This window comes from Colobus angolensis, unplaced genomic scaffold (assembly GCF_000951035.1).
Source record: "Colobus angolensis palliatus isolate OR3802 unplaced genomic scaffold, Cang.pa_1.0 Scaffold8, whole genome shotgun sequence".
Lineage (NCBI taxonomy): Eukaryota > Metazoa > Chordata > Mammalia > Primates > Cercopithecidae > Colobus > Colobus angolensis.
Window position 1 is genome coordinate 5,689,858 of NW_012121820.1, and position 27,534 is coordinate 5,717,391.

The 27,534-nt window shown below is 50.3% G+C and overlaps 1 protein-coding gene across 2 annotated transcripts in view; it reads left to right on the forward strand.

The window, feature by feature from the left end:
- Positions 1–27,534, forward strand: part of SULF2 (sulfatase 2) — a 130,894-nt gene that overhangs the window by 21,221 nt on the left and 82,139 nt on the right. For both annotated transcript variants that reach the window (XM_011928835.1, XM_011928836.1), the window contains exon 2: positions 7,900–8,174. In XM_011928835.1, the coding sequence (XP_011784225.1) occupies positions 7,900–8,174 (275 nt within the window). The remainder of the gene's footprint in view (positions 1–7,899; positions 8,175–27,534) is intronic.

A 27,534-nucleotide genomic window follows, 5' to 3' on the forward strand; every position in this document is an offset into this window, starting at 1 on the left:
AAATCCTGTGGATTCTTCAGAACTTTGCTCCTATTAGGCTGCTCACAGTTTATGCTAAGTACTCCTCCAGGAAGCCCTCCCTGACTACTGCAGGTCAGCAGTTTCCCCTTTCCTCTTCCCGTTTATGTAACACACTTAACCTCAGTCCCTTGTGTCATTAGTTGCTTTCCAAGTCAGCATAAGTGTCAAAAGAGTAGGCTCGGGGGTCAGAATGTCTGTGTACAAATAGTAATACTGGCTTGCTTGCTTTATCTGTCACTTGGAGGTGGCACATCCAAGTGAACCTTCCAGGGGACAGGGAAGAGTGGATTATTGTTGTAACTGGGCAAGATTCTCCTATCACTGAACACTGCCTCACATATAGCAGGCCTTTCATAAATGTTTGTAAAGTAAATGAAGGAAGAGAGAAATGATCAGGCTCTCTGGACCACCTGGGGAGGCCCCCATTTCGGTTGCGGGGCTCTGGCCCCAGCCCATGGGACGTATCTGCACACCCACCATTTCCTTTCTTCCCACCTCTCGTCAGTGTTTCCCGTCTGACCAATGCCGCCTTCTGCCTCTAGCCCCTTCTTCCTCTCCCACCACCTCAACTACCTGATGATTACCAAACTCTTCTCTCTCCTTCTCTTATTGGATTTGGGGGTGGAGAGAAGATGGGAAGGGGGGACCAGAGGGACAGTATTCAGCACCCATGCTGCATGACGCTGGGCAGGTTCTGGAGCTTGTCCGTGCCTTATCTTCCTTGTCTGTAAATGGAGCATCCCAACTCACAAGGTTGTTGTAAGGGTGACGTGAGCTCACACACTAAAAGTGCTTAGAATCGTGCAGGGCCTGTCATGTTAGCTAGTCTTCATGGTGGTTGTGCTAGAGTGTCTCCTGTGTTGGTCTTAGATACAGTCAGAACACCTGTGGCCTCAGAGCACTAACAGGGGTTGTTAGCAGGAGGCGGGAGATAATTCTTTGTTAAGCCGGTAAATATGTTGAATGCCTGCTATGCCCCAAGCACTGTTTTAACTGTTGAGGATATAGATCTGAACAAAATGACAAAAACCTGCACCTTCATGGGGCTGATATTCTGCTGGAGGACACCCACAGAGAAGTAAAGGAGCTAGTTGTGAGAGGTGATAAGTGCTACTGGGGAGGGCACACATTTCGGTTTTAACCTGCCAAGGTGAAATCCGAGCAAAGACCTGAAGAGGGGGAAGAAGGGATGATGAAGATCACCTGATGAAGGCTCCAGGCAGAGGAAGCAGCAAGTTCAAGGGCCCCGGGGTGGGACGTGCTAGCATGTGCAAGGAACAGTACAGAGACCGTGTGACTGCAGCCAGATGTGCAAGGGAGAGAGGGGAAGGCAATAAGGTCGGAGAGGTGATGGAGCAGGTTGGGCGGGTTCTTGTAGCCTCTTTGGAGGTTTTTTGGGTTTTACTCTGCATGGGATGGGAGTTCTTGAAGGCTGTTCAGTGGAGGAAGGCAGGCCCTTGCTTTTGTTTTAACAGGATCTGTCTGGCTGCTTGATGGAAGGGACGAGGTAGAAGCAGGGAAACCAGTTAGGAGGCTGTTGGAATCCAGGCAGGATTCTCCTATCACTGAACATGGTGCCTCATAGGAGGCCCTTCATACATACTTGGAAAGTGAAAGAAGGAAGAGAGAAATGATCAGGCCCTCTGGACCACCTGGGGAGGCTGCTAGGTCTGTTATGGGGCTCTGGCCCCAGCGCATGGGACATATCTGCACATCCAGTTTGCTTTATTTCTGCCTCTCGTGGACATTTCCCGTCTGACCAGTGCCTCCTCCTGCCTCTGGCCCCTTCTTCCTCTCCCACCACATCAGCTGCTTGATCATTCCCAAACTTCTCTCTCCCCCTCTTGTTGGATTTGGGGATCCTCAGAGGAAAACGGCCTATCTGGGTCTCTGAACCGGTCTGGATGAGGTCCCGGGTGTTTGTTCACTGCTGTGGTGTGTGGCATTGGGAAGGCGGGGGCATCAGTCACTCTGAGACCAGTTCCTTTCTGCAGATCGGCAGAGAAGTTGAGAAGTAAAAATGATGTTTCTAAATGCTCAGGATGTTAGGTGTTTCCAGAGATGTCTCCTGGGCTGGGGAGCCTTTGCCAAGGTCCTGGAGAAGATTCAGGATGGAGAGGAGGAGCCAGAGGGACCTGGAAAGGAGCTGGTGGGAAGGAGAGGTGTTGTCCGCGGAGGGATGGAGTGGCAGGCGGCTGGTGCTGCATGGGTTCGCTGGGTGCTCTCTCAGTTCAGCCGCTTTGAATATTTTACCAATACTCTCTCGGTTTAGCCACTTTGAATATTTTACCAAGAAAAAGGAAAAAAACAAGGCAGAATCCCTTGTGTCATCTTTAATTGATTTCTTCAGCATCCGGAGAGAGACTGGCACGAGGCCAGGAGAAGTCCGAGCCAGAGGAATTCATCAAAAATCGACCCACTGATGACTTGATCTGATGAAATAATTAGCTCCTGTTATTCTCTGGCTTCTGGTGCCAGAGCTCTGACTTCCATCCAGAGGATAGCGGGTGAGAGCTGCCCAGGAGTGGGGGGTGCTCTGAAACCAGCGTGGGAGCCAGGAACAAAGTCCAGCTGACTGTGCCCTGGGCTCCATCTTCACTCAGCCCAGGGCTCCCAATGAGAGACAGGCTTATGTTATTCATGGCTGTCTCTAGGCCTTGGCCCTTCCCAGCCCTCCTGTACCCTGGCATCACAGGCCCAGGGCCAAAAAGGCCCTCGGAGGGCACCTGGCCACCTGGCAAATGAGGAGACTGAGGCTGGAAGACTCTTAGGAACTTGCTCAAAGATCTGCTTCCAGGGGGTCCTGGTCGAGCTGCCCAAATCGGGCCAGCCTAGGTTTGAACCCCTGCTCTGCCACTTACATACCCATATGATTGCGGGAAAGTGATTTTAACTCTGTGCCTCTGCTGCTTCATCCATAAAATGGGTGAAATACTGACGGGTGGGTGTGCATATTAATTGGGTTGACACCTGCAAACAGCTCAGAGCAGAGACTGGAGTGTGCTGCAAGCTTCCGCAAAGCTTTTACTAGGATTGGTTTCTGGGTTCAGAGAGTTGCTATTTGTAGGGTATCCCATCGGAATTCTCCCAATATTAGCACTGCACTTCTGTGTCTCTGAAGGAACGTGAATGTGCACTCTGGCTGGTGCACCCATAGTTTCAAGTGCAAAGCATCCCGTAGTGTTTCCCGATGGAGGGACGTGGGCCACTGATCATGTATTAGTCTGTTTTCACGCTGCTGATAAACACATACCCAAGACTGGGTAATTTATAAAGAAAAAGAGATTTAATGGACTCATAGTTCCACGTGGCTGGGGACCTCACAATCATGGTGGAAGGCGAAAGGCACGTCTTACATGATGGCAGACGAGGAGGTGAGAACCAAGCAAAAGGGGAAACCCTTTGTAAAACCGTCAGGTCTCATGAGACTTATTCACTACCAGGAGAACAGTATGGGGGCAAACCACCCCCACGATTCAGTGATCTCCCACCAGGTCCCTCCCACAACGTGTGGGAATTGCGGGAGCTACAATTCAAGATGAGATTGGGTGGGGACACAGCCAAACCCTGTCAGATAAACAACAGAGCTGGAGGATTACTCTGATCTGGGGTGCTTCAGGGACTGAGTCAATGGCTAGAGCTTGTCTCCTTTTCAGCCGTCCCAGCCTCCAGTTACCTCCAGCAGAAAGTCTCAGATGGTGCTAATGTGCTTTGACTCCTTTCAACACCTGCTAATCTCACTTCAAAAGAGAGAGTGAGCACGAGGGCACGCGAAGCCTGGGAAGCTATTTGAGTCAAGTTCCACTGATTCAGCTTTCTTTGACTTTCATTTGTACAATTAGCTCTACGGGGAAGCGATGTCCACTTTCCATGTATCTTTGGGTAGGAAGTTTTCTTTTCCCAAAACATGTGTTTGTGTTTTTATTTTAAAATGAGGCCATTTAAAGAAGCACCCATTTCATAGATGAGAAAACTGAGGCACAATAATCACTGAAGGGCTCTGCAGGTTCAACAGAGATCAGGGCCGTGGTCTTTGAATGGAAAGAGTTGGGAAATCTGAGTTTCGGGATGAGAAGCCCGCACTGAACGGTGAGGGAGGGCAGAATTCACATCCCATCCCTGCCATCTTCTCTCTGGGTGGCCTTAGGACAGTCATGAAGCCTCACTTTTCTCTGGAGCTAATTATAGTACTTGCAGGAGGGAGCCGTGGTGGAGGTTGAAGGAGATGCCAGAGTGCCCAAAGCAGGACAACTGCAGTGGTAGGATCAATCTAATAATGGTTTACACTGTGGATTATGTATTTCAGTCAGTACCATGGCCAGGCTCTAGTCCCAGCACACTATATCAACACATTTAATCCTGCACACCCATTTCATAGATGAGAAAACTGAGGCACAAAGGTGCTAAGTTACTAGCTCAGGGTCTTTCAGCAAGTAACTCCAAAGTCCATGTCCTTAACCCTCACACCACGTGGCACAAAGCAGGTGCCCAGCAAACAGTCGCTGCGGCGGCTCTGTCTGTCATGAGGTGTATGTTTCTGCAGATGAGAGATTGAGAAGGAAGCTGTTGTTCGTCCTCTGGTCCCATGAAACTCACAGTTCTCATGTCAGACAACTGCACTGAGTGTGTCCCCAGCTCCCCTGAAATTGTGACTCTCTCTCAGAGCCACATGGGAAGGAGGCATTGAGCGGAGCCTGCTCCCTGCTTCCAGGGGAGGTGCTAGAAGGGAGACATGCTGTCCTGGCCAGCCTGACACAGGATACAGGTCCCTGAATGAAGTAAATTAGGAGGCGCATCGGGGCAGCTAGGAGAGTTGATTGAAACACTATTTTCAGAGGCAGGTGGACAAAGGGAGCAAAGAAATGATGCTGCACCCAGGAGCTGGTAGCAAAAGGAGCCCTTACTTTCCCTAGACTTGATGGGGCAAGAGGAGGGAGAGGTGAACTCAGAACTGGGGAGACACTAGAGCCAGGAGGTGTCCCCAGCAGGAGCTGCATCCACACACAGAGACACGAAGGCTACTGCCTGGGGAGCTACTGCGTGCGGGAGGGAGAATAAATGCACTGACTTCCTATACCTCCCATGCTGCAGCCTCCCAGCCGGAAGCTAAAGAGCAGGGATGTGCCAACCGCACCATTTATAGAGCTCAGCCTCCCAGGGTCCCAAGCAGAGCTGAGGGAGAAATGGAGCAGGAGGGACCCTTGCTGGGATTTTTCAACCGTAGCACTGCCCAGAGAACACAGTGGCCAGCTCCTCGTTGGTGTCCATGGAGGGTGGCTGGGGCAAGGCATCAGTGATGGACACCTCTGAGCCATGTAGACCCAAGGTATGGCGTGGCCCTGCCAAGTCCAGTGTCCCTCACTCTGCAGAACTCAAAGGACCTTAACAGAACCTCCATTCCTTTATTTATCTAAGTATTTGTTTGTGCCAAGGCCCGGAGACAGCCATGAATAACATAAGCCTGTCTCTGTCCTCAGGGAGCTGACCCCCTAGTGGGGAAGAATTGGACAATAAATAAGAAATTGCAGGCTGTAGTAGTGATTACAAGAGAAATAAAACCGGTTATTAAATGCAGAGTGCCTGGGTTGGGGGCCCCACTTTAAATGAGGTGGTCAGGGCAGGCCTCTCTGAGGTGATGACATTTGCTCTTTTGACAGAAGGAGCCAGGAGTACAAAGCAGGAGCTTTTGTTGTTGTTTTCGAGACAGAGTCTCACTCTGTCACCCAAGCTGGAGTGCAATGACATGATCTTGGCTCACTGCAACCTCCATCTCCCAGGTTCAAACGATTCTCCTGCCTCAGCCTCCTAAGTAGCTGGGCTTACATGCATGTGCCACCACGCCCAGCTAATTTGTGTATTTTTAGTAGAGATGGGGTTTCACCACATTGGTCAGGCTGATCTTGAACTCCTGACCTCAGGTGATCCACCCACCTCGGCCTCCCAAAGTGCTGGAATTACAGGCGTGAGCCACCGTGCCCAGCCGCAGGAGTTATTTTTAAAGGGGCAGGTGCAAAGACCCTGGGGCAGAGAACAGCTGGATTTGTCCATTCAGCAGAAAGAAGCCAGTGGGGCTAGAAAGGAGAGGTGGAGGAGAAGTGGGCAGGGGCCAGATCTCACGAGCCCAGGCAGTCCTGGTGAGAAGTTTGCATTTTATCCTGTGAGCCATGAGCAGCCGGGGAAGGTGTGACAGGTGAGCACAGGACTGGCACTAAGGTGAGGTGAGTGCCTGGCACTTGTACAGCCTGGGAGTGAGCACCCCCTTCAGTCTCCACCTGCACGAGGCGTGGTGCCCTCCCCTGCCCAGTGCTGGGATCTGATCTGTGTTTTAGGAAGATCCCTCCGGCTGCCCTGGGAAGAATGGAGGATGGGGGCAGGGAAGAGGGAGGCAGGAGACCCCTCAGGCCACCTTGCAGTCCCCAGGAGAGGTGAAGCAGGCAGCATATCCCCCTTTCTGAGCCTCTGAGTCATGACTTTGAGCTGATGGCCGGGGTTCCTCCATGGAGGGCAAGGACAAACAGACCCTCTCAAGGTCACAGTGACACAGCTGCCCCCGTGGCGTTTGGCTTCCTCCCGGCACATCTGCAGGCTGTGGCTGTCTCACTTGCACTCTTGTTTTAAATAAATGATACCAAAAGTCTATATCTGGATAGAACTTGAAGGCTCATTTCCTCAAGAAGTGAAAAAATGACCGCAGAGACCAAAGAGCAAGGCGAGATTAGAGACCCGCTTGAGCCAGAGTCGCGTCCCCACCTCCCTGCACCCACCTTCGCTGGTGACCTGGGGCCAGGGGGGTGACTGAAGGCACAGTGGCCCGTGGCAGGTCGTCCCCCTCCATGTGTTAGCGCTCAATTCTCTCTATAGTCATTTCGTTTATTCTGCAACTTAGGCTGGGCACAGTGGCTCCCACCTATAACCCCAGCACTTTGAGAAACCAAGACGGGGATCACCTGAGTTCAGGAGTTCAAGACCAGCCTGGCCAACATGGTGAAATCCCATCTCTACTAAAAATACAAAAAATTAGCCAGGTGTGGTGGCAGGCGCCTGTAATCTCAGCTTCTGCAGAGGCTGAGGAGGAGACTCGCTTGAACGCCGGAGGCAGAGGTCACAGTGAGCCGAGATTGCGCCATTGCACTCCAGCCTGAGCGACAAGAGCAAGACTGGGGAAAAAACAAAACAAAAAACTAATAGGAATACCTTTTTGCCCAATTACAAGATCCCTTAACAAGGGCCTTTCAGGCGCATCCCCAGCAGACTGAGATCTTACAATGGCCCTGTCTACCCATTTTATTCATGGGGAAACCGAGGTTCCAAACAGGCTTGCTCATGGAAAAGCTGAGCCAGTGAGTGGAAGATCTGGCACTCAAACATGCCAGTTGTCCAGCCCAAAACGTCCAGCTCCAGGCTTTCGTTTAAACCCCTGATTGAATCCCCCGCTGACAGGGAGCTGCAGCTTCACCTCCCTCAGCTCCGTACCCCACGGTGTGGGCAGCTACAAGAGGACACAAATATTCACTCCCTGAGCCCAGCCCGCTGCTGTTCCTCTCCCTGGGGACGATTTGGTGGTGGAATTGGGTGGATTATTCAGAGACGGCTATTATCTGACTCGGGTCTTGGGCTGCCACCAACACATCGGAGGTTCACTGGATATAGGGAAGAAATTGTTTCTGCAGAAGTGGCCACAGAAGGCTTTTCTGCCCGTTTGTTGACCAAGCAAATTGTAAAGACTTTGCTAACTTCAGCGGAGTTGAGTTTTCACTCTGCCATAGCCACCCCTGCTCAAAGAAACTCGCATTGTTCATGCCAGCCACTGTACAAATCATCATGCGAGAATGAGCAGCCTTGACATAAATATTGACCTGATTCTTCCTCCTCCTCTAGATTTGCGAGTAAAGAGGGACGAGGGAAAAGAAACAAAACCACAGACGCAACTTCAGACTCCTGCATCCCAAAAGAAGCACCAGATCAGCCAAAAAAGAAGATGGGCCCCCCGAGCCTCGTGCTGTGCTTGCTGTCCGCAATGGTGTTCTCCCTGCTGGGTGGAAGCTCAGCCTTTCTGTCGCACCACCGCCTGAAAGGCAGGTTTCAGAGGGACCGCAGGAACATCCGCCCCAACATCATCCTGGTGCTGACGGACGACCAGGACGTGGAGCTGGGTAAGCCTCAGGGCCCCAGGGTGGCACCTTGGCCCCTTGGCGCAGGGTCCCTGGGTTAGGCTGAGGCTGCTGAGGCGAGGCAGTGGTGTTGATTCATAGTGGTCATTTTTGAGTATGTTGAAACCAAGACATGGCACCCACACGTGTTTGGGGTCACAACTGGGTCCTCAAGGTTAGGGGTCTCTACCCTCCTCCAGTTGCAGAACCATTCCTGGACTTCTCCAGAGAGTTAAAGAGAACAGGCTGGGCGCGGTGGCTCACGCCTGTAATCCCAGCACTTTGGGAGGCCGAGATGGGTGGATCACCGGAAGTCAGGAGTTTGTAGACCAGCCTGGCCAATGTGGTGAAACCCCGTCTTTACTGAAACTACAGAAATGAGCCAGGCATGGTGGCGCACGCCTGTAACCCCAGCTACTGAGGAGACTGAGGCACAAGAATCTCTAGAATCCAGGAGAAAGAGGTTGTGGTGAGTGTAGATCACACCACTACACTCCAGCCTGGGTGACAGAGTGAGACTCTGTCTCAGAAAAAAAAAAAAAAAGATGAGACATGAGCCTGGAACCAGATTTTGGAGGCTGTTGCGGGTTATGGCAAAGACTGCCAATCATTGATCCCATGAAAGGTCGTCCCTCGGCCTCCATCCACTCTCAAAGGATAACAGCATGTTGTTGGTGGCAACAAATGTAAAGGTTGACTAGGTTAGCCTTGACAACCTGAATTTGTCTTTTAGCTACCAGGAAAAGGTAATTTACATAAAACCAAGTTATTCCTTGCAGTGCTTTGTATTAATGATCACAAGTATAGATTTTTTCCTCCGGGAGCTTCTCAGTGCAAGAAGAATTTGTAGCCAGGAAGCAGTCAGAGCCCAGAGCTTTTATTGACCATATGACACATAGGATACCTATCTCCTGGCAGCGTTTAGAATGAGGTACATTTGATAACTATGGGGAGTCTGCAGACTGTGGCCAGAAAGGTGTGTTTTGTTTCTTGCAGAATTTTGCAGAGAGGTCTGGCAGGCAGCACCTGGATCTCAGAGCTTCTTGATCTGACATTGTGTAGCCCCCACACTGTTTTGGTTGTAGTCATGCCTAGAATTTCCGGTGCCCTGCACGTTCGTTCGTCCATCCAGCAGATGTTTATTACGCATTTGTTCCATTCAGTGCACTGTGTCAGGAGCCAGAGAACTGGAGGAGGCTCATTCCAGGTGGGGAGAACAGGAAATTCAAAGATACTGAGATAGAAATGAGCTCGGTGGTTTGGAGCCAAAAAACAAAAAGTGCCAGGGAGCTGGAGTGGAGGGAATGGGGCCATGATGGAGAGAGATGAGGCTGAGGAGCCCACTTGGCCCAGGTCACACCAGGCCTTGTGGCCATGGTGGAGGCTTTGAGTTCGATTCTTAGTAAAATAGACATGAATGAGGGGGCCTTAAGAAGAGGAAGGCCGTGACCTCACTAAGGTTCCAACAGGATCCCCCCAGCTCTTTTGATGAAATTAAATTGCAGGGGTAAGGGCAGAAACGGGACACCCATTCAGAGGCCAATGTCATGATAGGGCAATGATGATGGAAGCTTAGACCTGGGCGGGAAGATGCGGTCCCACCTGATGTATGTTTGGGAAATAAACTGATCAATGGGTTAGGTATGCGGGTTAAGGAAAAGAGACAATTCAAGGGCAACTCCTAGTTTGGGGTCCGAATCAACAGGTGAGTGACTGAATACCCACTCTTAGGAACAACACATTTTTGCAACATGATCCAGCTAAGTCTCGTGTATGAATCTCACTGGATTTTGCCTGTGACTTGTGAATAAAACCAACAGTGTATCTAGATAAAAAGAAACCAACTGCATATGCAGATATAAGGAAACCAATAGTGTGTCACATACAAGGAAAGGAGCCACGGGTATGAAGTAGACACAGGAGAGAGGAGAACAAAGAAAGCCGTAGCTGACTTAAAATACAGAGATTTCTTCTCTCCATTTGACAGATGGAAAAACTGAGGCAGAGAGAAGCCACTTGTCCAAGTTTGCACAGCTGGAATGTGATTAAACATGATTTGAGCTGAGTGCAGTGGCTCACATCCCAGCACTTTGCAAGTCTGAGGAGGTAGGATCACTTGAGGCCAGGAGTTCAAGACCAGCCTGGGCAACATAGTAAGACCCCATCTTAACAAAAAATATATAAATCAGCCAAGGATGGTGGCACACACCTATAGTAGCAGCTAGTGGGAGGCTGAGGTGGAGGGATCACTTGAGCTCAAGAGGTCAAGGCTGCAGTGAGCCTAGGTCACACCACTTCTCTAGCCTGGGCAATAGAGCAAAACCCTATCTCAGAAAAAAAGAGAAAAACAAGATTTGAACCCAGAACACGTGATCTTAGCCACTGCTCTGTTTAGTCAGATTCCTCGGGTGGATATTGAGTTGTTTTCAGATTGGTAGTGTGTGCGATTGTTAGTTTTTCACTGTTACAGATATTGTTGCTGGAAATTTTAACAGGCATCTTTGCACAGGCAAGGGAGTGCTTCTGAAGGATAAATTCCAGGAGGTGGATGCCGTGGGTTTAGAGCCCCTGGTGTTCAGTGGCCTGTGTCAGCTCTTGCCCAATAGCATTACACAGCATAGATCAGGGCCTACAAGTCTTGCACTCTGCAGACAAGCCAGACCTCTTCTACCAGCAGCACTGGGTTTTGAAGGAGACCGAGCCTCCTTCAGGAGGTGAGGGATGGGAAGGTGGTTGTGGGAGGAGCATGATAGGCTTTTTATAAACCACTAGACAGACCCAGATCAATAATGCATGTCCCAAAAAAGCCCAATACATTATCTCACAGTCTGCTACAACTGGCATGCAGCGGGTGGTCCTAAAAAATTTATCATTTGCTATTTTCTGCTCATCCGTGCAGCAGTTCTGACAGCCCTCTGGACTGGAGACTTCTCAACTGAGATAATCCCAGGATTCTTTCTAGTCCCAGGACAGAGAACAGATGTCCATCCTCATTAGGGTCCGGTTGGGAGGACTGGTGCCAGATACACAAGATGAGCGACTTGTTCTGTTTCCTAATTGCGAGGTTGGGGGGTCGGAACTGTACCACGTATATTCGATTTTCCTTTCCCTGCACGCATTTGACTCCCTGAGCTGTCTTTTGAAATTGTCAAATGCCCAGGGGAACTGCTTCCAGGGCCATACTAGTTTGTAAGTGGCCTAAATTATCATTACATGTTCAAAGTAGTTGGGGACATCCCTGTATCTCAGTGACCCTCAGAGACCAGCGGACTTCTGCTGGCCTTCCACTCCAAAAGAGTAAGGGGGAAGCACGTGGAGGTGAAGGTCTCGTTTGCAGACGTCCTTTGTTCAGGGAGGCTGTAGAATCTTTGGGCTCTGCCAGGGTTTACTGGTTTAATTTGATCTAAACCTCTGGAGAGCCTCTGGGGCTCCGACAGGCCCTGAGACACCAAGAGGATTACATGGTTCTGGCCTGGAGCAAGAGAATTTTTGCGGCATCCCCGTTCTCATGTATGACTTGAGAATTTCTTTAACTGGACTTATTTTTGACGCTGAAATATTATTTTAAAAGAAACCTCCAAATTCTGACTGTAAAGGAAAAAAACAATACACATTGCCTTTGGTAAAGGATCACTGCAAAACCAAACACAGTGAAAATCAAGTAGTGTTTTTAAATGTCAGCAAGGTGCTGCCTCCCACGAAGCCGGTGTGGCTCTGCTGTAATGAGGGTGATGGGCAGTTTCAGAAGCAGCGTTAAAGGTGAAGTAGCACCTGCCAGACTTTCTTCTTGACCTGATCAGCAGGATAGAGACTAGAAAAGAGAAGAACTTTATCAAACTTTTGATGTGAGAGCCCCACTTACATGGGCACCACTTGATGGTGGCTCTTGTGTCAGAGGGTTAAGGATACAGCCAGACTCCAAACCCCAGAATATTGGGGCGGATTCCGTAGTGCTCATTTTCCTGAGCGTTCACACCAGGCAGAGATGGTTGCCTTTTAGGGGCCCCTCAGATGGTCAGATTTAAAGTGTGCCCCGCAAGACTACATGCAGTGTTTGCATTTCTTTTTGAGATAGAGTCTGACTCTGTCACCCAGGCTGGAGTACAGTGGTGCGATCTCGGCTCACTGCAACCTCCGCCTCCTGGGTTCAAGTGATTCTCCTGTCTCAGCCTCCCAAGTAGCTAGAATTACAGGTGCCTGCTACCATGCCCAGCTAATTTTCGTATTTTTAGTAGAGATGGGGTTTCACCATGTTGGCCAGGTTGGCCTCGAACTCCTGACATCAGGCAATCCGCCGTCTTGGCCTCCCAAAATGCTGGGATCACAGGTGTGAGCTACCATGCCTGGCCTGATGTTTGCATTTCGAAAGAATTCTTTGCCTTTCAGAACATCTTTATTTGTTTGTTTATATTTTTTAAGACAAGGTTTCGCTCTGTCACCCAGGCTGGAATGCAGTGGCGTGACCACTGCTTACTGCAGCCTCAACCTCCTGAGCTTAAGCAATCCTCTTACCTCCGCCCCTGAAGTAGCTGGGACTACAGGTGCACACCATCACACCCAGCTAATTTTGGGAGTTTTTTTGGTTTTTTTTTTTTTTTTTAGAGATGGGCTTTTGCCATGTTGCTCAGGCTGGTTGCAAACTCCTGAGCTCAAGCAATCCGCCCCCATCGGCCTCCCAAGGTGCTGGGATTACAGGTGTGAGCTGCTGCCCCCAGCCTTTCAGAACATCTCTAAAGGAGAATACTCTGAGCAAAGTTGCCAGGGTAAGAGCTGTCTCATTAGCCACCGGGTTCAAATCCTCACTCTGCCATTGACTGTGTGACCTTGGGAAAGACTCACCCTCTCTGTGCCTCAGTTTACTCATCTGTAAAGTGGAGATGATCTGTCTCCCTGGCATTTTTGTGAGGACTGAATACCTGACACCTGACATATGTGTGACAGTTTGCTTTCACTTGGGTTGTTAAAGCCATCGTCTGTTAGAGCACCCCGGGCCAATGCCACAGTGTTGTTTGTCCATAGCAAGCTTTACATATCAAAATGGCATTAAAATCTAAGTGTCTCATGGCACTGAACAGCAACATTACTTTAGAGTCTCCTCTGGCTGACAGTGGGGTGAGTGCCGCCCACACTCAAGCAGGTGAGCTGGCGCCCACTCTACCAGGTATGTGAGCCTGGCATGGCGACATATCCCGTCATTTGAGTGGCAGTTGTCAATCAAGTTTGCCATGGGTTCTTCTGCTGTTACTGCCTCTGCCGATGGACAGAGTTGCACCATCATGGCTTGCAAAAAGCAACTGAGTGGTGGTTTTGGGGCCTGCAAAAGTACCAGGGGAACCAGCATTCCACTGCATGTTAAAAACGCGTGTGTCACAACCACTGTCTGTCAGCCTAGATTCTCTCAGTTACGAGTGATGTAAACCCAACTCAAGCCAGATTGAGGAAACAAAAAGGGGACTTTATTGGACTCATATAAGTAAGTCCAAGTATACACTGAGCTGCAGGTGCGGTTAGATGCAGAAGCTTTGTCTCTGGATGGCCTCTGTCCCTCCATCTCTCCCTGATCTCAGCTTTCCTCCAAGTTGGCTTCACTCTCAGGCCAGCTCTCCAGGCAGCGTTCTTGGCATTGCCAGACCCACATGAACACCATACAGGTGCAAACCATCCCTGTGGAAAGAGAGCTGCTCTCACTTAGAAGACAGTCCCTAAATTGAGTCTTTTTGGTCTAACACTGTCTGGGACTTCTGGTCAACCAGATTCAGGTGAATGGAACACAATGGTTGGCCAGATGGAGTCGTGCACATTCCTGGAGCCAGGACTGGAGCCAACCCCACTTGAACCACGAGGACTGGGATTGGGATAGAGCAAGTTCCCTAAAGGAAAATTCAGAAGCTGGCACCAGAAGAAGGCAGGTAGCTGGTGTGCAGTCCATTTAGAGAGATGCTTGTGACACCCTCACGTGGCGCTCTCTGAAGCAGCTGCTCAGACTGTGGACCAGACTCATTCATTCAGCAGGTGTTTCCTGAGCACCTACTGTGTGTCAAAGGAGATCCAACAGCAAACAAACTAAACAGAGCTTACATTCTAATGTAAGAGTTAACAAGACACATCGAATCTATAGTACACAAGAGAGCACAAAGTGAGGAGGAGAGTAAAGCCATGGGGGAAGCTAGGAGGAGTGATCAACCAGGAGAAAGGTGGAGAAAAGAATCACTGGGATTTTCTATAGGGTAGTCTCATTGGGAAGGAAATCTGAGCAAAGAAGGTAAGGAAACCAGTCAAGGGGGTTCCCTGGGGAAGAGCACTCCACACATAGGGAACAGTGTGTGCAAAGGCCCTGAGGCAGATACTGTGCCAGCAGGCTCAGAGCAGCAAAGAGGCCAGAGCAGTGTGCACAAGGACAGCAGGAAGAGTGAGCAGAAATGGGGAGGTGGTGGTTGGATGGACCGTGCAGGGCATGAGCCTTTGAATGGGAGGAGGATTTTGGCTTTCCGAGTGAGATGGACACCAATAGAGGACATTGAGCAGAGGAGGAACACCACCTGATTTGTGTCTTCCAAGGACGCCTCTAGAAGAGTAGACTGAATAGGTGTAATGAGAGCAGGGTGTCCAGTAAGGAGTCTACTGCAACAGTCCACGTGTGAGATGAGCCCAGTGAGGAGTCTGTTGCAATGGTCCAGGCATGAGATGATGGCAGCTCAGACCAGAGTGAGGAAAGTAGTAAGTGCTGGTCATATTTCAAAGGTAGAGCTGATAACAAGTGCTGCTGATGGAACTGATGTGGGATGGGAAAGAAGAGTTGAGAATGACTCCAAGGTTGTGGCCTGAAAAACCATGAGAATGGATTTTCTGTGTACACAGATGGGGAAAGCCATGGTTAGAAGCTCTGGGCTGGGTGCGGTGGCTCAAGCCTGTGATCCCAGCACTTTGGGAGGATGAGATGTGCGGATCACAAAGTCAGGAGATCGAGACCATCCTGGCCAACATAATGAAACCCCATCTCTACTAAAAATACAAAAATTAGTGGGGCCTGGTGGCACGCGCCTGTAGTCCCAGCTACTCGGGAGGCTGAGGCAGGAGATTTGCTTGAACCTGGGAGGCGGAGGTTGCAGTGAGCTGAGATCGCACCACTACACTCCAGCCTGGCAACAGAATGAGACTGTGTTTCAATCAATAAATCAATAAACCAATCAATAAGTAAAGAAAGCTCCGTTCTGGACCTGGGAAGTTGCAGGTGCCTGTGAAAAGCCAACAGGAACTGTCCAATAGGCAGCCACATCAGTCAGACGTTGAGGAGAGAGGCCCAGGCCTGGGTGGGCTTAGAGTAGGGGAGGGTGGGGATCGTATACAAACTGTGTGCTTATTTGTGCTTCGCTGAATCTGAGACTCTTCCCAGATCCTGAAAGTTGCAGGGATCCAGCCTGGAGAGCTGTCCAGTGGGAGAGGGAGGCTTTTGAAAGAAAGGCGTAGCAGAGTTCTGGCCGGCCTCCTGTTTTCCACTTTCCATCTGTGAACACAAGGAAACCACACCCTGTGCCACAGACTGATATCCAGGAGATCAGTTCCAAATCACAGGCTCAAGTACTCTCTGTAGGGGCCGAATGGCTGGAAGCCCAGGACAGCATGCCCAGATTCCAGACACCAGATCAGTGCTAACTTCCAGCTCAGCTTCTCTGAGATCCCACCTCCTGGCCTTCTTGCCACTGATCACTAGAGGAGGAAAAACATGTGGATGCAGGTTATCTCAGAAAGAAGAGAGGCTCATTTGGACCCACACTGGTGTTCAGCTTGCCAAGCACATTCCTGTTAGATGATTTTTTTTCAATTCAGCAACCTTTGGGAGATCACTTGAGTTCTGGAAGTTAAGTGTATCAGGATTAGATTTGGCTGCATGTAAAAGCAAACATAAAATAACACGGCTTAAACAAGACAGAATTATACAGATATCTGGAGGTAGGCAGTCTAGGACTGGCTTGGTGGCTTCAAGGTTATCAGGGACCCAAGCTCCTCCTCTGCCTTTCTGTTCCATCATACTTACTGCGTAGCTTCCATCTGCAAAGTCACCTTGTGGTTAGAACAGCTGCTGGAGCTCCAGCTGTCACAGCCACATTCTAGGCAGCAAGAAAAAGGAAGCAAAGGCAGAAGGGCAGGATAAAGAAAAAAGAACCCACTTCAGAAGTCACATGCAACACGAATAGATCTTATTTACTTAGCCACTTGATCTCAGCAAGAATTATAAAGCACATGCAAATTTGAATCATTCAAAGGCGGTTTAAGTGTTTTTTGCTAAAGTGTGAGCAAGTGCGAGGAAACCACTAGGGCTAATGCAGTGCCCCAGGCTAATTAGCATCAGTGGGACAAGAGGTTACTGGAACCCAGAGACACAGAGGGTCACCTCACAAGAGCTGTCACCCTCTGTTGGCACCACGGAGAGGAAGGTGGAGGAATCTATCTGCCAACCTCACTTTCTTCTTTCGCTACTCTCCTGCCAGGGGCCCTTGTCAGTCAAATCCAACCCAGAGCCCAGAGAGTGAAGGGGCTTGTTGAACCAGCACCTCCAGGCCAGTGCCCTGGGGTGGAGAACTGCACAGAGAGCAGGGCTGGAAGGCCACAGGCAGGCTCCTGGCACATCTTTGGCCGTAAGGGAATCTGGGAAATGTTTCTTAGATGGGTGCATTGAAAATAAAGTCAGGGCCTAATCAGAGGAAGAAGGGGAAAGAGATACTGGTGAGCAACTGAGGGTCTCAGCCACAGCGGAGATCAGGAGCAAGTGTCCCAGCGAGGACAGCTCCTCCAGCAGTGGGAGGTGTGGCTGTGTGGCCGAACACCGGGGAGACCTGCGTCATGAGGAGATGTTTAGATGTTCACGTGGAAACCCAAGGCAGAAGCATGGCACATGCAAGAGCCCTGTGGCAGGAATAGGTTTGCCAGGACCTTGGAGGAGGGCAGCAGGACCTGGGAATGAAGGGGAGGAGGATGGGGAAGGGGGCAGAGAGCAGACAGGGGAGACCCGGTGGTCCCCAGCAGGCTGTGCAGCAGGGTCTGGATTTGATTGCAAGCCCGATGGAAGGACCCCAGAATGTTCTGAGCTGATGCACTATGCATGCATGTTCTCAGAGGTACACCCCAGCTGTGGGTAAAGAGGGTGGCCCAGGGACAAGAGCGGAAGCAGGGAGATCAGGTGGTGGTTGCAGCGGTCCAGGTGGGAGATGCTGGTGGCACAGAGCAGGACGGGGCGCTGCAGAGCCTGAGCGGTGGGTGGATTCCGGTGCTGCTTGGAAGGTCGGCAGAGTTTGTTTGATGGATCATGAGTGGGTGGGTGAGGGAAGAGGAATCGGGGATGACTCCTAGGTTTTTGGCTGAGCCGTTGGGCAGATGGTGGTGCCATTTACAGAGATGGGAAGGTGGGGGCAGGAGGAACAGATTGGGAGAGGTGGGGAAGGGTGGACATTAAGCTGCTTTGCAAACATCACCCACCAGGCCTGTGGCTGGGCCGCAGCTCTGCGCAGCCCCTTCTGAAAAGTGGGGAAAACACCCTGGAAGCCCTGCCCCACTGAATAAATACCCTCCCAGGGATGGTGATTGTAGCGTTTCAAGAGTTAGAGGAATATTTCTGGGTGGAGCTTCTCCGAGAGGAAATGACCAATCATTGTAGAGCCCCGTCAATTACACCCAAGCCCTGCCCTTTCCCATGTGTGCTCTGCCACCTCCCTGCTGTGGTTGACAATTACCATTGCAGAATTTTCTCCCAGAAACTTCTACAACCAGAGGCAGCAGAAAGCAATGGAGAAAAAATTAACTGCATGGTCTCTCTGACAACTCGATGCTTATTAATAGAATCTCAGTCCTGCCTCTTCGACATCTGCTTAATTGATTTTGGGTTTAGGAACCGATTTGGAGGCTTGGCTTTTTGTAGCTGAAACCAGCAGTAACATTTGACTTTATTTTGTAATGTCCAGGAGTCAGGTTTGGCTCACCTTTGCACCATCAAAAGAAAAACAACATCCTCTGAGAAACAGTTCCCCGGAATCCAGTGTAATTATTCTGGATTGAGTTACAGGCACAGCAAGAGTTGCCACCGGCAGCAGTGAACACATTACTAGGTGAAAAATAAGAGATTCCCTTGCCCAAATGTGGCTGCCGATTTCTGCTGTTTGTGCCCCAGGCCTTTCTCTCCCCTTTGCTAGAGACAGAGCTATTCTGGGGCAGTTGGTCAGATCTGAGGGGCCCAGCCTGCTGCAGCCCTTTCACACGTGTTGCCTTGGGCATGGTAGGGAGCGCACAAGCTGATCCTACAGCATTGCAGACATTCCAGGGACATTTGAGGGCCAGGAGAGGGCTGCTGAATGAATTCCAGCCTGTTAGGTGGACACCAGTAGCCAGAGGACAGTGCAGGACACAGGTTCTTCCCCACCTGTGGCTCGACCTTATAGCCCTCTTCATCCCCTACCTGTCCAGGTCAAGGCTCTGTTCCAACTTGTACCTGACCCTGCAGCCTCTCGGGAAGCCTCCCCACTGAATGCCTGTTCTCTGCAGGTCTCTGGGCCCCAGTAGACTATTACCTTTGCAGATTTATTTAGCTGCTCCCTTCACTTGGAATTGAATCAGCTAAGGGTTGCAAACTGCATGCCCACCGGGCCAGGGAGGTGCTGGCAAGGAGTAAGTAGACATGGTAGGGGCCGTGGAAGACCAGAGGAGGACCTTCTCAAGTGGGCCTTCGCTACTCGGGTCCAGCCCACTGTGGGCCCATCAAAGCCAGATCTTTGCATTTTTCAAGCAAAGCCAGAAAGCTGAATTGATGTGAAATCTCACAATTTAAGAAAAAGGCCGTTCAATTTGTAAAATCCTTTCCTTTTGGGCAGACCTAAATCAAACACACATGCAGACAAGATTTAGTCTAGAGGGACTCTGTTTTTTAACTCCGTGTGAGAGGATACTTGTGGAAAAGCTGACGTGCGGCCAGGCACAGTGGCTCACTCCTGTAATCCCAGCACTTTGGGAGGCCAAGACAGGTGGATCACTTAAGGCCAGGAGTTCAAGAACAGCCTGGTTAACGTGGTGAAACACTGTCTCTACTAAAGATACAAAAAATTAGACAGGCATGGTGGGGGGAGCCTGTAATCCCAGCTACTCGGGAGGCTGAGGCAGGAAAATCACTTGAACCCAGGAGGCAGAGGTTGCAGTGAACCGAAATCATGCCATTGCACTCCAGCCTGGGTGACAAGAGAGAAACTCTGTCTCAAATAAATAAATAAAGCTGACATGCATTAAGTGCTTTCTGTATGTCAAACATTGAACTGAAAACCATATATATATGGTTTTTTTTTTTCTCTCAAAACTCATAACAACCCTGAGAAGGAGGCATTGTTATTTTCCCTGCTTTGCAGATGAGGAAACTGAGGTACACGGTGGCTAAATCATTTGCACAAGGTACCTGGTTAATAGGAAGTGGCAAAAATCAAGATTTGGAATCAGGTCTTCTGGCTGAAAATCCTTTTCATCCTATTAGGTATGGTGACATAGCGATAGGTTCTAGAATCTATCCTAGAATTTCATAGTCAAACCTTATACCTAAAGTTATCTATGGGCTGTGTTTTTACAGACAAGGAAGCTGAGGCTCAAAGAAAGTCAGTGATTTAAGACAGTTCACACCTCATTCTTGGTCTCTCGTTTCATTGCTCTCTGGAATCCAAAGTCTACAGATGAAAAAGGGCCTGGTGATTCAGTCTAGGACCGAAGTGTGTACGTGCCTGTGTTTGTGTGTGCGTTATAGACATACATTCATTTGTAGCAGTGGAACCATTTCAACCACAAAACAAAACAGGTAAGAGAGGAATCAGGAGAAGGATGTGGCCTGGAGAGGGGTGTGTGGTGCCCCCTTCATCCTCAGCCTACCCCGTGCCAGGTGGACCTTAAGGTCCCTCTCCTCAAGGAAAGAATGCACAGCTTGGAGGCCCCTGGGAGCAGACTGGCCCCAGGTAGAGTGTAGCTGGTGATATGTAGCCACAACAGAGAGTGTCCTGTGTTTCTCGGTCATCTGTAGAAAGACCACTGTGTGCCCTTTTCCCCTAAATCCCAGGACCCGTTTCACATAGGGGTAGCACACAGGCCTGCAGACTGGTGCAAGAATGCTAGGTGCCAAATCCTGCACTCTCCCATTGTTCTAGAAACCTGTGGCCCTCTTGCTGCATTTATTTTATTTATTTTTTATTTATTCAGGAGTTCAAGACCAGCCTGATCAACATGGTATAACCCTGTCTCTACTAAAACTACAAAACGACAAAATAGCTGGGCATGGTGGTACTTGTCTGTAATCCCAGCTGCTTGGGAGGCTGAGGCAGGAGAATCGCTTGAACCCAGGAGGTGGAGGTTGCAGTGAGCTGAGATCATGCCACTGCACTCCAGCCTGAAAGACAGAGGGAGACTCCATCTCAAAACAATCAATCAATAAGATTACACAAGCAAAGCTTGAAAATATCCAAGTAATGCAAAGCAGAGATAGCCCTTGACTCCCCACCCACCACGTCCACCACTCACCCCAAAGGCACCGTCTGTAGCCCGCGTGTCCCCTAAGAATGTTTACTCTTCATTTACTCACACAGAAGCACCAGGAAGAGCAGCAAAAGGCGAGAAGGAAAGGGATGGCATGATTCTAATCAGCACAGTCCAGAGAAAGCCTTGCTGAGAAGGCGATATTTGCAGAGACCTGAAGGCAATCAGGGAGTTAGTCTGGGCTGAGGAGTGGCAGGTGCGAAGGTCCTGAGGGAGGAGCATGCTTGGTGTGTGTGTTCGAGGAACAGCAAGGAGCTCAACATGACCAGAGCGGAGGAAGCTTGAGAGAGAGAGAGAGAGAGAGAGAGTGGTAGGAGTTGCAGTTGGGGCGAGTGAGTGTCCAGATCACTGAGGACCTTGTAGAACAGAGGGAGGACTTTGGTTTTTACCCTGAGTGAGGCAGGCGGTCACTGGAAGACAAAGGGCAAATGAATATGATGATCTCACTGACTGTTTTAAAAGGAGTCCTGGCCAGGCAGGCACGGTGGCTCATTCCTGTTATCCCAACACTTTGAGAGGCCAAGGCAGGAGGATCACTGAGCCCAGGAGTTCAAGACCAGCCCGCGCAACGTGGTGAAGCCCCATCTCTACAAAAAATACAAAAATTAGCTGAGTGTGGTAGTGTGTACCTGTAGTTCCAGCTACTCGGGAGGTGGAGGTGGGAGGATCACCTGACCCTGGGGAGGTCGAGGCTGCAGTGAGCTGTGATCACACTACTGCACTCCAGCCTGGGCAGCAGAGTGAGACCCTGTCTCAAAAGAAGCAAAGGCCTCTGGGCACCAAACGGAGAATAGGAGAACAGCTTAGGAGCCTACTGCAATAGTCCAGACAGAGAAACCAGTGATTAGAATGAATTGAAGTCAATGTCCTGAGTTTACTGACTGTGCCTTTGTCTCCCTGCCCCATTCTTCCTTCCGCTGCTTTCCCTAGGAGGCCCTGCCATCACAGACTCTAATGATATGTCTATAATTTTTTTTTTTTTTTTTTTTTTTGAGACGGAGTCTCGCTCTGCCGCCCAGGCTGGAGTGCAGTGGCCGGATCTCAGCAGCTCACTGCAAGCTCCACCTCCCGGGTTCACGCCATTCTCCTGCCTCAGCCTCCCGACTAGCTGGGACTACAGGCGCCCACCACCACGCCCGGCTAGTTTTTTGTATTTTTTAGTAGAGACGGGATTTCACTGGGTTAGCCAGGATGGTCTCAATCTCCTGACCTCATGATCCTTCCGTCTCGGCCTCCCAAAGTGCTGGGATTACAGGCTTGAGCCACCGCACCTGGCCTTATATATGTCTGTAATTTTAAGAAACTGGTCATAGGAAGGCATCATCTCATTAGTTATACATCAAAATCACCCAAGTTGGGGGCTGCAAGGATTTGTCTAGGAAGGGTGCGGGGTACCCCTACTCCCAACTGAACCAGGCCTCCAGCAGATATGAGCCACCTAAACCTCAGGAATTGCCAAAAAAACAAAAGGGGGGGGGTGCGGCCGGGGTCATGTTTTAAGTCCTGAAACTCCCTGGCACCTTGCTAAGTCCCCATAGATAGTGTTTGCTCTGACTTAGACCTTTAGAAGAGCAAATTCATTCAGCATTTCCTATGACACTGGCAACGTCATCATCTGTGGCAGGTCAGCAAGACATTGATTTTATCACGGATGGACTTATTGGATGGTGCATCAAAAAATAAATATATATATATAACTCGCACCTTAATTCTCTAACTCAATGTAGTTAACTTGGATTGAGATGAAAGGGTTCTTTCTTAAATCATGTTAATTAAAAATATCAAACAAATGATAGCACAGTGGTACACAGAGAGGCCCCCAAAAAGCCACCCTGAATGGGGAAGCAGTTCAGGAGTATCATGGGAGAAACCGCATTCTGGCAATTGGGTGGTTTGGGCCCCCAAATTTAAATCCCATCTGATGGAGGTGGGGGTGAGGCGTCTCCAGCCCATCGGAGTCACAGAGGTGTCAGAGTGACCTCACCCTCTGCCTGGTGTAGTGGGAAAGCTTGGTCATGGAAAGAAACCGGGGCTGTTTTTGTCTGCATGTCCCCAGGTTTATGTTGGACGGAAGAAGTTGAGGTTGGCTGGCCCGGCTGCATTGAAAAGCTTGAAAACTGGCCTTTTCATTTCTGTGTGGCCGTGTCGTTCAGGTCCTTCCCTCCCATCGGAGCTGTCCTTCTCCATTAGGGCCGGGGCTGGGCAAGGGGATGAGATCATATGTTTTTTTGTGTTAGAGATGTGGGTTTACACAGCCTCGTCGCTCTGGCAGTTTTAATAAAGCAGGTTACTGTCCCCGAGGGGAGGCTTAGCACGTAACACTGCCCATGCACAGATGCTGCTGTCATTCCAGGGCACTGTTGTCCTTTACTTGTGGATTGACACAGCGCTCCTCCGCCAGCTGATTTGGGAAGGGTGAGTGCCGGCCAGGAGCACCCCACAGCTCGCTTCCTCTGGAATGAGGAGGAAGGAGATTTAAGCATTTCAAGATCCTGGATCTGAGCCCATTAAAAACAAGAAATGTCTCTGGAGGCTGTTCACTGTTTGCCAAGGCAGCACTGGGGGCTGTGGACTGCAGGTGATTTCATCAGGTGATGGCCTGCCCTGGGTTTCGTGCCAGAAGGGTCTGACTAGTCGGGTGGGTGGCCAGCGTCTGTCCTTTCTGCAGGCTCTGGAGACCGAGAGAGGCTGAGCCGTCACTACCAGCTGCTTCGTCCTTTCTCCTTAGCGTTTGGGACCAGGGAGCAAAGGATTGATTCCACTTGGGGTGCCCTGGACTCATGCATTTAAGAAACATTTATGAGCACCCACTGTGTGCCAGGCACTGTTTTAGGTTTTGGGGCTAGAGCTGTGGAGCCATCAGAAGTCACAGGGGACAGCAGACGGGATCAGTAGATAAATACATAAAAGTATATCGTGTGTTAGATGATGAGTGCAGGGTTGAAAATGTCAGGCAAGGAAAGGAGTAGAAAAGATCGGGGGCCAGGGAAGGCTCCATGGAGAAAGGAACTCTAAAGACAAGGAGGGGGTGAGGGCGCCACTGCAGGGCTCTGGGGGAGAGGTGTTCCGGGCAGAAGGAACAATAGGGTGAAGGCTCTGGGGTGGGAGCACGCCTGGTCAGTCTGCGGACGGAGGGGAGGCCCCTGTGGCTGCAGAGAGTGGGCGGAGGGGGGATGGGGTTAGGGAGGGAGGGGATGGGGTTAGGGAGGGAGGGAATTGGGTCCCACCACTCTCTGTGGATGACCTGAAGGACTTGGGCTCCTCTGAGTGAGCAGGAGCCCCGGAGAGTGTCAGGAGAGGAGACTCTGGCTGCACCATGGGGAATAAGTGACTGGAGTCCAATCAGGAAGCAGTTGGCCTGATTTCAGGGAGAGAGGATGATCGCCTGGCCCCCGGGGGAGGTGGCAAGGGTCCGAGCGTGGATGCTTACATTGAAGAGAGAAACAGGCTTTGCTGATAGATTGGATGTGGGAACTGAAAGATGGGAGGAATCGTAGCCAAAATGATTGCCCGAGTACCCAGAGGAAAGGGGACTGGCTTTGGGAGGAGCTGGAGGGACGGTGACATCAGGGCTCGGCTGTGGGTGTGGCACTCGAGGTCTAATCGACAGCCAGATGACATCATCGGATGTCAGGGTTGTACCAAGCCACTTATCAAGGGATGTCAGGTCCCAGTTGTACCAAGCCAGTGATTGCCAAATTCTAATCATTCCCTCACAATTTTCATCATATATCTGTGTGCCACTTGTGCTATTATTTACTTTTTAAAAATTGGCTGTAATTGTTTGTTGTTGTTTTTAAAAGGATTTCCACTACCCTAAAGGAAAAGCTGAGGTTACTTGCCCTAAATAGAAGGAAACCAAGCCACGCAATTAACCTAAGGCAATGCCACCTCCTGCCTGGAGCTCTAAGCGGCCTTTCACACCACCAGTGTCCCTGGTGTTTGGTGATGTGACTCTGTGCCGCCCCACCACTGGTGTGCCTGATGAAGTCACCACTAGGTGGCCCCCTTCTGGGTCACCAAGGGACCATTCTGAGCTTAACTGAAGCCAAGAGGGGACCAAGAGCATGGGGACCTCTCTGTACTTCCTCAGGACACTGTTACCACCTCCCGTGTGACAGCAATGTTTTGTGAATGTGAAACTCAACACCCCGCCTCTACTGGGTTTGAGTCTTCGCTGCCTGCCCAGCTGTGCAGCCTTAGCCAGTCATTCAGCTCCCCAGGTTCAGTTCCCTGTTCTGTAAAATGGGCCATTGGCCGAATTAAGTGATGAGTGTCTTCAGCCCTGCCATAAGCATTCCGCCAGTGATAGTCGCCACTATTAATTATAATGATTATTGTCGGCATAGAAGACTGCCCTCTTCCACAGGAATAAGTTGGAGCGCTCTCAGTTCCCTAGATATACCAGAAGGTTGCAACACCCAAGCGTTCAGGGGTCGGGCAGGTAATGAGAGTGGGTGCAGGTGGCGTAAGACTGTAGGGAGTGCAGGGGAGTGTGGCAAACTGGAGAGCAGATATTCTGTGTGATGCTATTAATGTCAAATTTTTAAAATCCACTCTACAAGACACCAACACACAGATCTGTGGACATTAACTGGTTTGGACTCCTGAGATATGAAAACCCAAGAGTGTAAGATAGTATTGATGTGTTATTTTAGCTGGTATCTGTTGAGCACATGATGTGCCAGGCACTGTGCTAGGCAATGAACAAAGTAGGCTGAGTCCCTGCCCTTGTGGAGTGCTCTGGTGAAGGCAGCAACGCACAAATAAGTGAAATCAAAATGACTTAACGTTTGAGGACAGTAACTGCTGTGGAGAGACATGGAGTGGGGAAGCAGAGTGGAGAGTGCTATGGGTTGGGGGAGGCAGTTTCAATACAGGCCAGGGAAGGGCCTCTCCAAGAAGGTGGTGTCTGATCAATACCTTGAAGGAGACAGAGGTAGCCCTGTGACTGAAGGAGTGGGAGCATCCCAGGCTGAGGGTACGGCTGAGGCAGAGACCAGGAGGTGGGAGGGCGGCCAATGTGCAATCCTGGGACCTCAAGGGCGAGACCTTGGTGCCTTGATTGGTGGTAAAAATTGAAAGTAGAAGCAGCTGATTGGTGAGCAGGGGGCCCTCCCCAGATCCCCAGGAGACTGTGGTGGGTCTGATGCGTGTTTTCAGTTCTCGAGGGGGTTGCTAGGTGAGTGGGATCACAGCCTTCACATGCCTGGTAGACCCTGTTTTGGTTTCCCACTGCTGTCCTAACAAATCACAAACTGAGTGGCTTAAAACCACAGAAACGTACCCTCTCAACAGTTCTGGAGGCCGGAAGTCTGAAATCAAAGTGTTAACGTGGCTGTGCTTCCTCAGAAGGCTCCAGGGGAGAGCCCTTCGTTGCCTCTTCCAGCCCTGGGACCCTAGGAGTTCCTCGTTCCTTGGCTTGTATGTGCATCCCTCCAGTCTCTGCTTCCCTTTGAATGTGGCCTTCCCCTCTGTGCCTGTGCATCTTCTCCACTCTGTGTCCTATGTGGACACCTGTCACTGGATTTAGGGCCCACCCAGGGAATCCAGAACAAATCTCACCTCAGTATCCTCAATTTAATTACATCTGCAAAGACCCCCTGTATTAGTCTGTCTTCATGCTGCTGATAAAGACATACCTGAGACTGGGTAATTTAGAAAGAATAAGGGGTTTCATGGACTCAGTTCCATGTGACTGGGGAGGCCTCAGGATCATGGCAGAAGGTGAAAGGCACATCTTACATGGTGGCAAGCAAGAGAGAATGAGAACCAAGCAGAAGGGAAAACCTTTATAAAACCATCAGATCTCGTGAGATGTACTCACTACCAAGAGAACAGTATAGGGGAAAACCACCCCCCATGATTCAATTGTCTCCCATCGGATCCCTCTCACAACACGTGGGAATTATGGGAGCCACAATTCAAGATGAGATTTGGGTGGGGACACCGCCAAACCATATCACCCTCTTTCCAAATACAGTCATGTTCACAGCCTCCGGAAATTAGGACATGGTCTTATCTTTAGGGGACGGGGGCACCATTCAACCTGCTGCACACCTTAAGAACTGCAAGGAAAAGGGGAAAATCCAGGGATGGCCGTAGAAGGAAGAGAGAGGATTTCCATGGAATGTTTCCATCAAATCACTAAAGGTCTGGGCACCAACCACAGCATACAATTGAGTATGCACTTGTCACACCTATGTTGAGTACCCACTGTGTGTCACACGGCAGCAGTGCTGAGGATTCAGCACTGAGTGGAGCACACGGCCTTTGCCCTCCTGGGACCGTGGCCTGAACACAGTAGGGCTCCCACACACGTTCATTTGCTTCCTTCCTTCCTTTCCTTTCTTCCTAAGTGTCTTGTTCTGCTTACAGCTTGGTTGAGAAACAAGAGCAGGCATGGCCAGACAAGGTGGTTCATGACTGTAATCCCAGCAATTTGGGAGGCAGAGGCAGGCAGATCACTTGAGGTCAGGAGTTCAAGACCAGCCTGGCCAACATGGCGAAACCTCGTCTCTACTAAAAATACAGAAATTAGCCGGGTATGGGGGCTACTTGGGAGGCTGAGGCAGGAGAATCTCTTGAATCTGAGAAGCAGAGATTGCAGTGAGCTGAGATCATACCACTGCACTCCAGCCTGGGCAACAGAGCAAGACACTGTCTCAAAAAAAAGAAAGAAAGAAAGAAAGAAAAGAAAACGAAGAGCAGGCATGACCGAAACCTCAAAGCCTGGGGTATGATCAGTACTCAGGACACACGCTGCAATGTGCTTAGAGCTCTCAAGCCCCGGCAGCCAGGGTGGTGCCAGAGG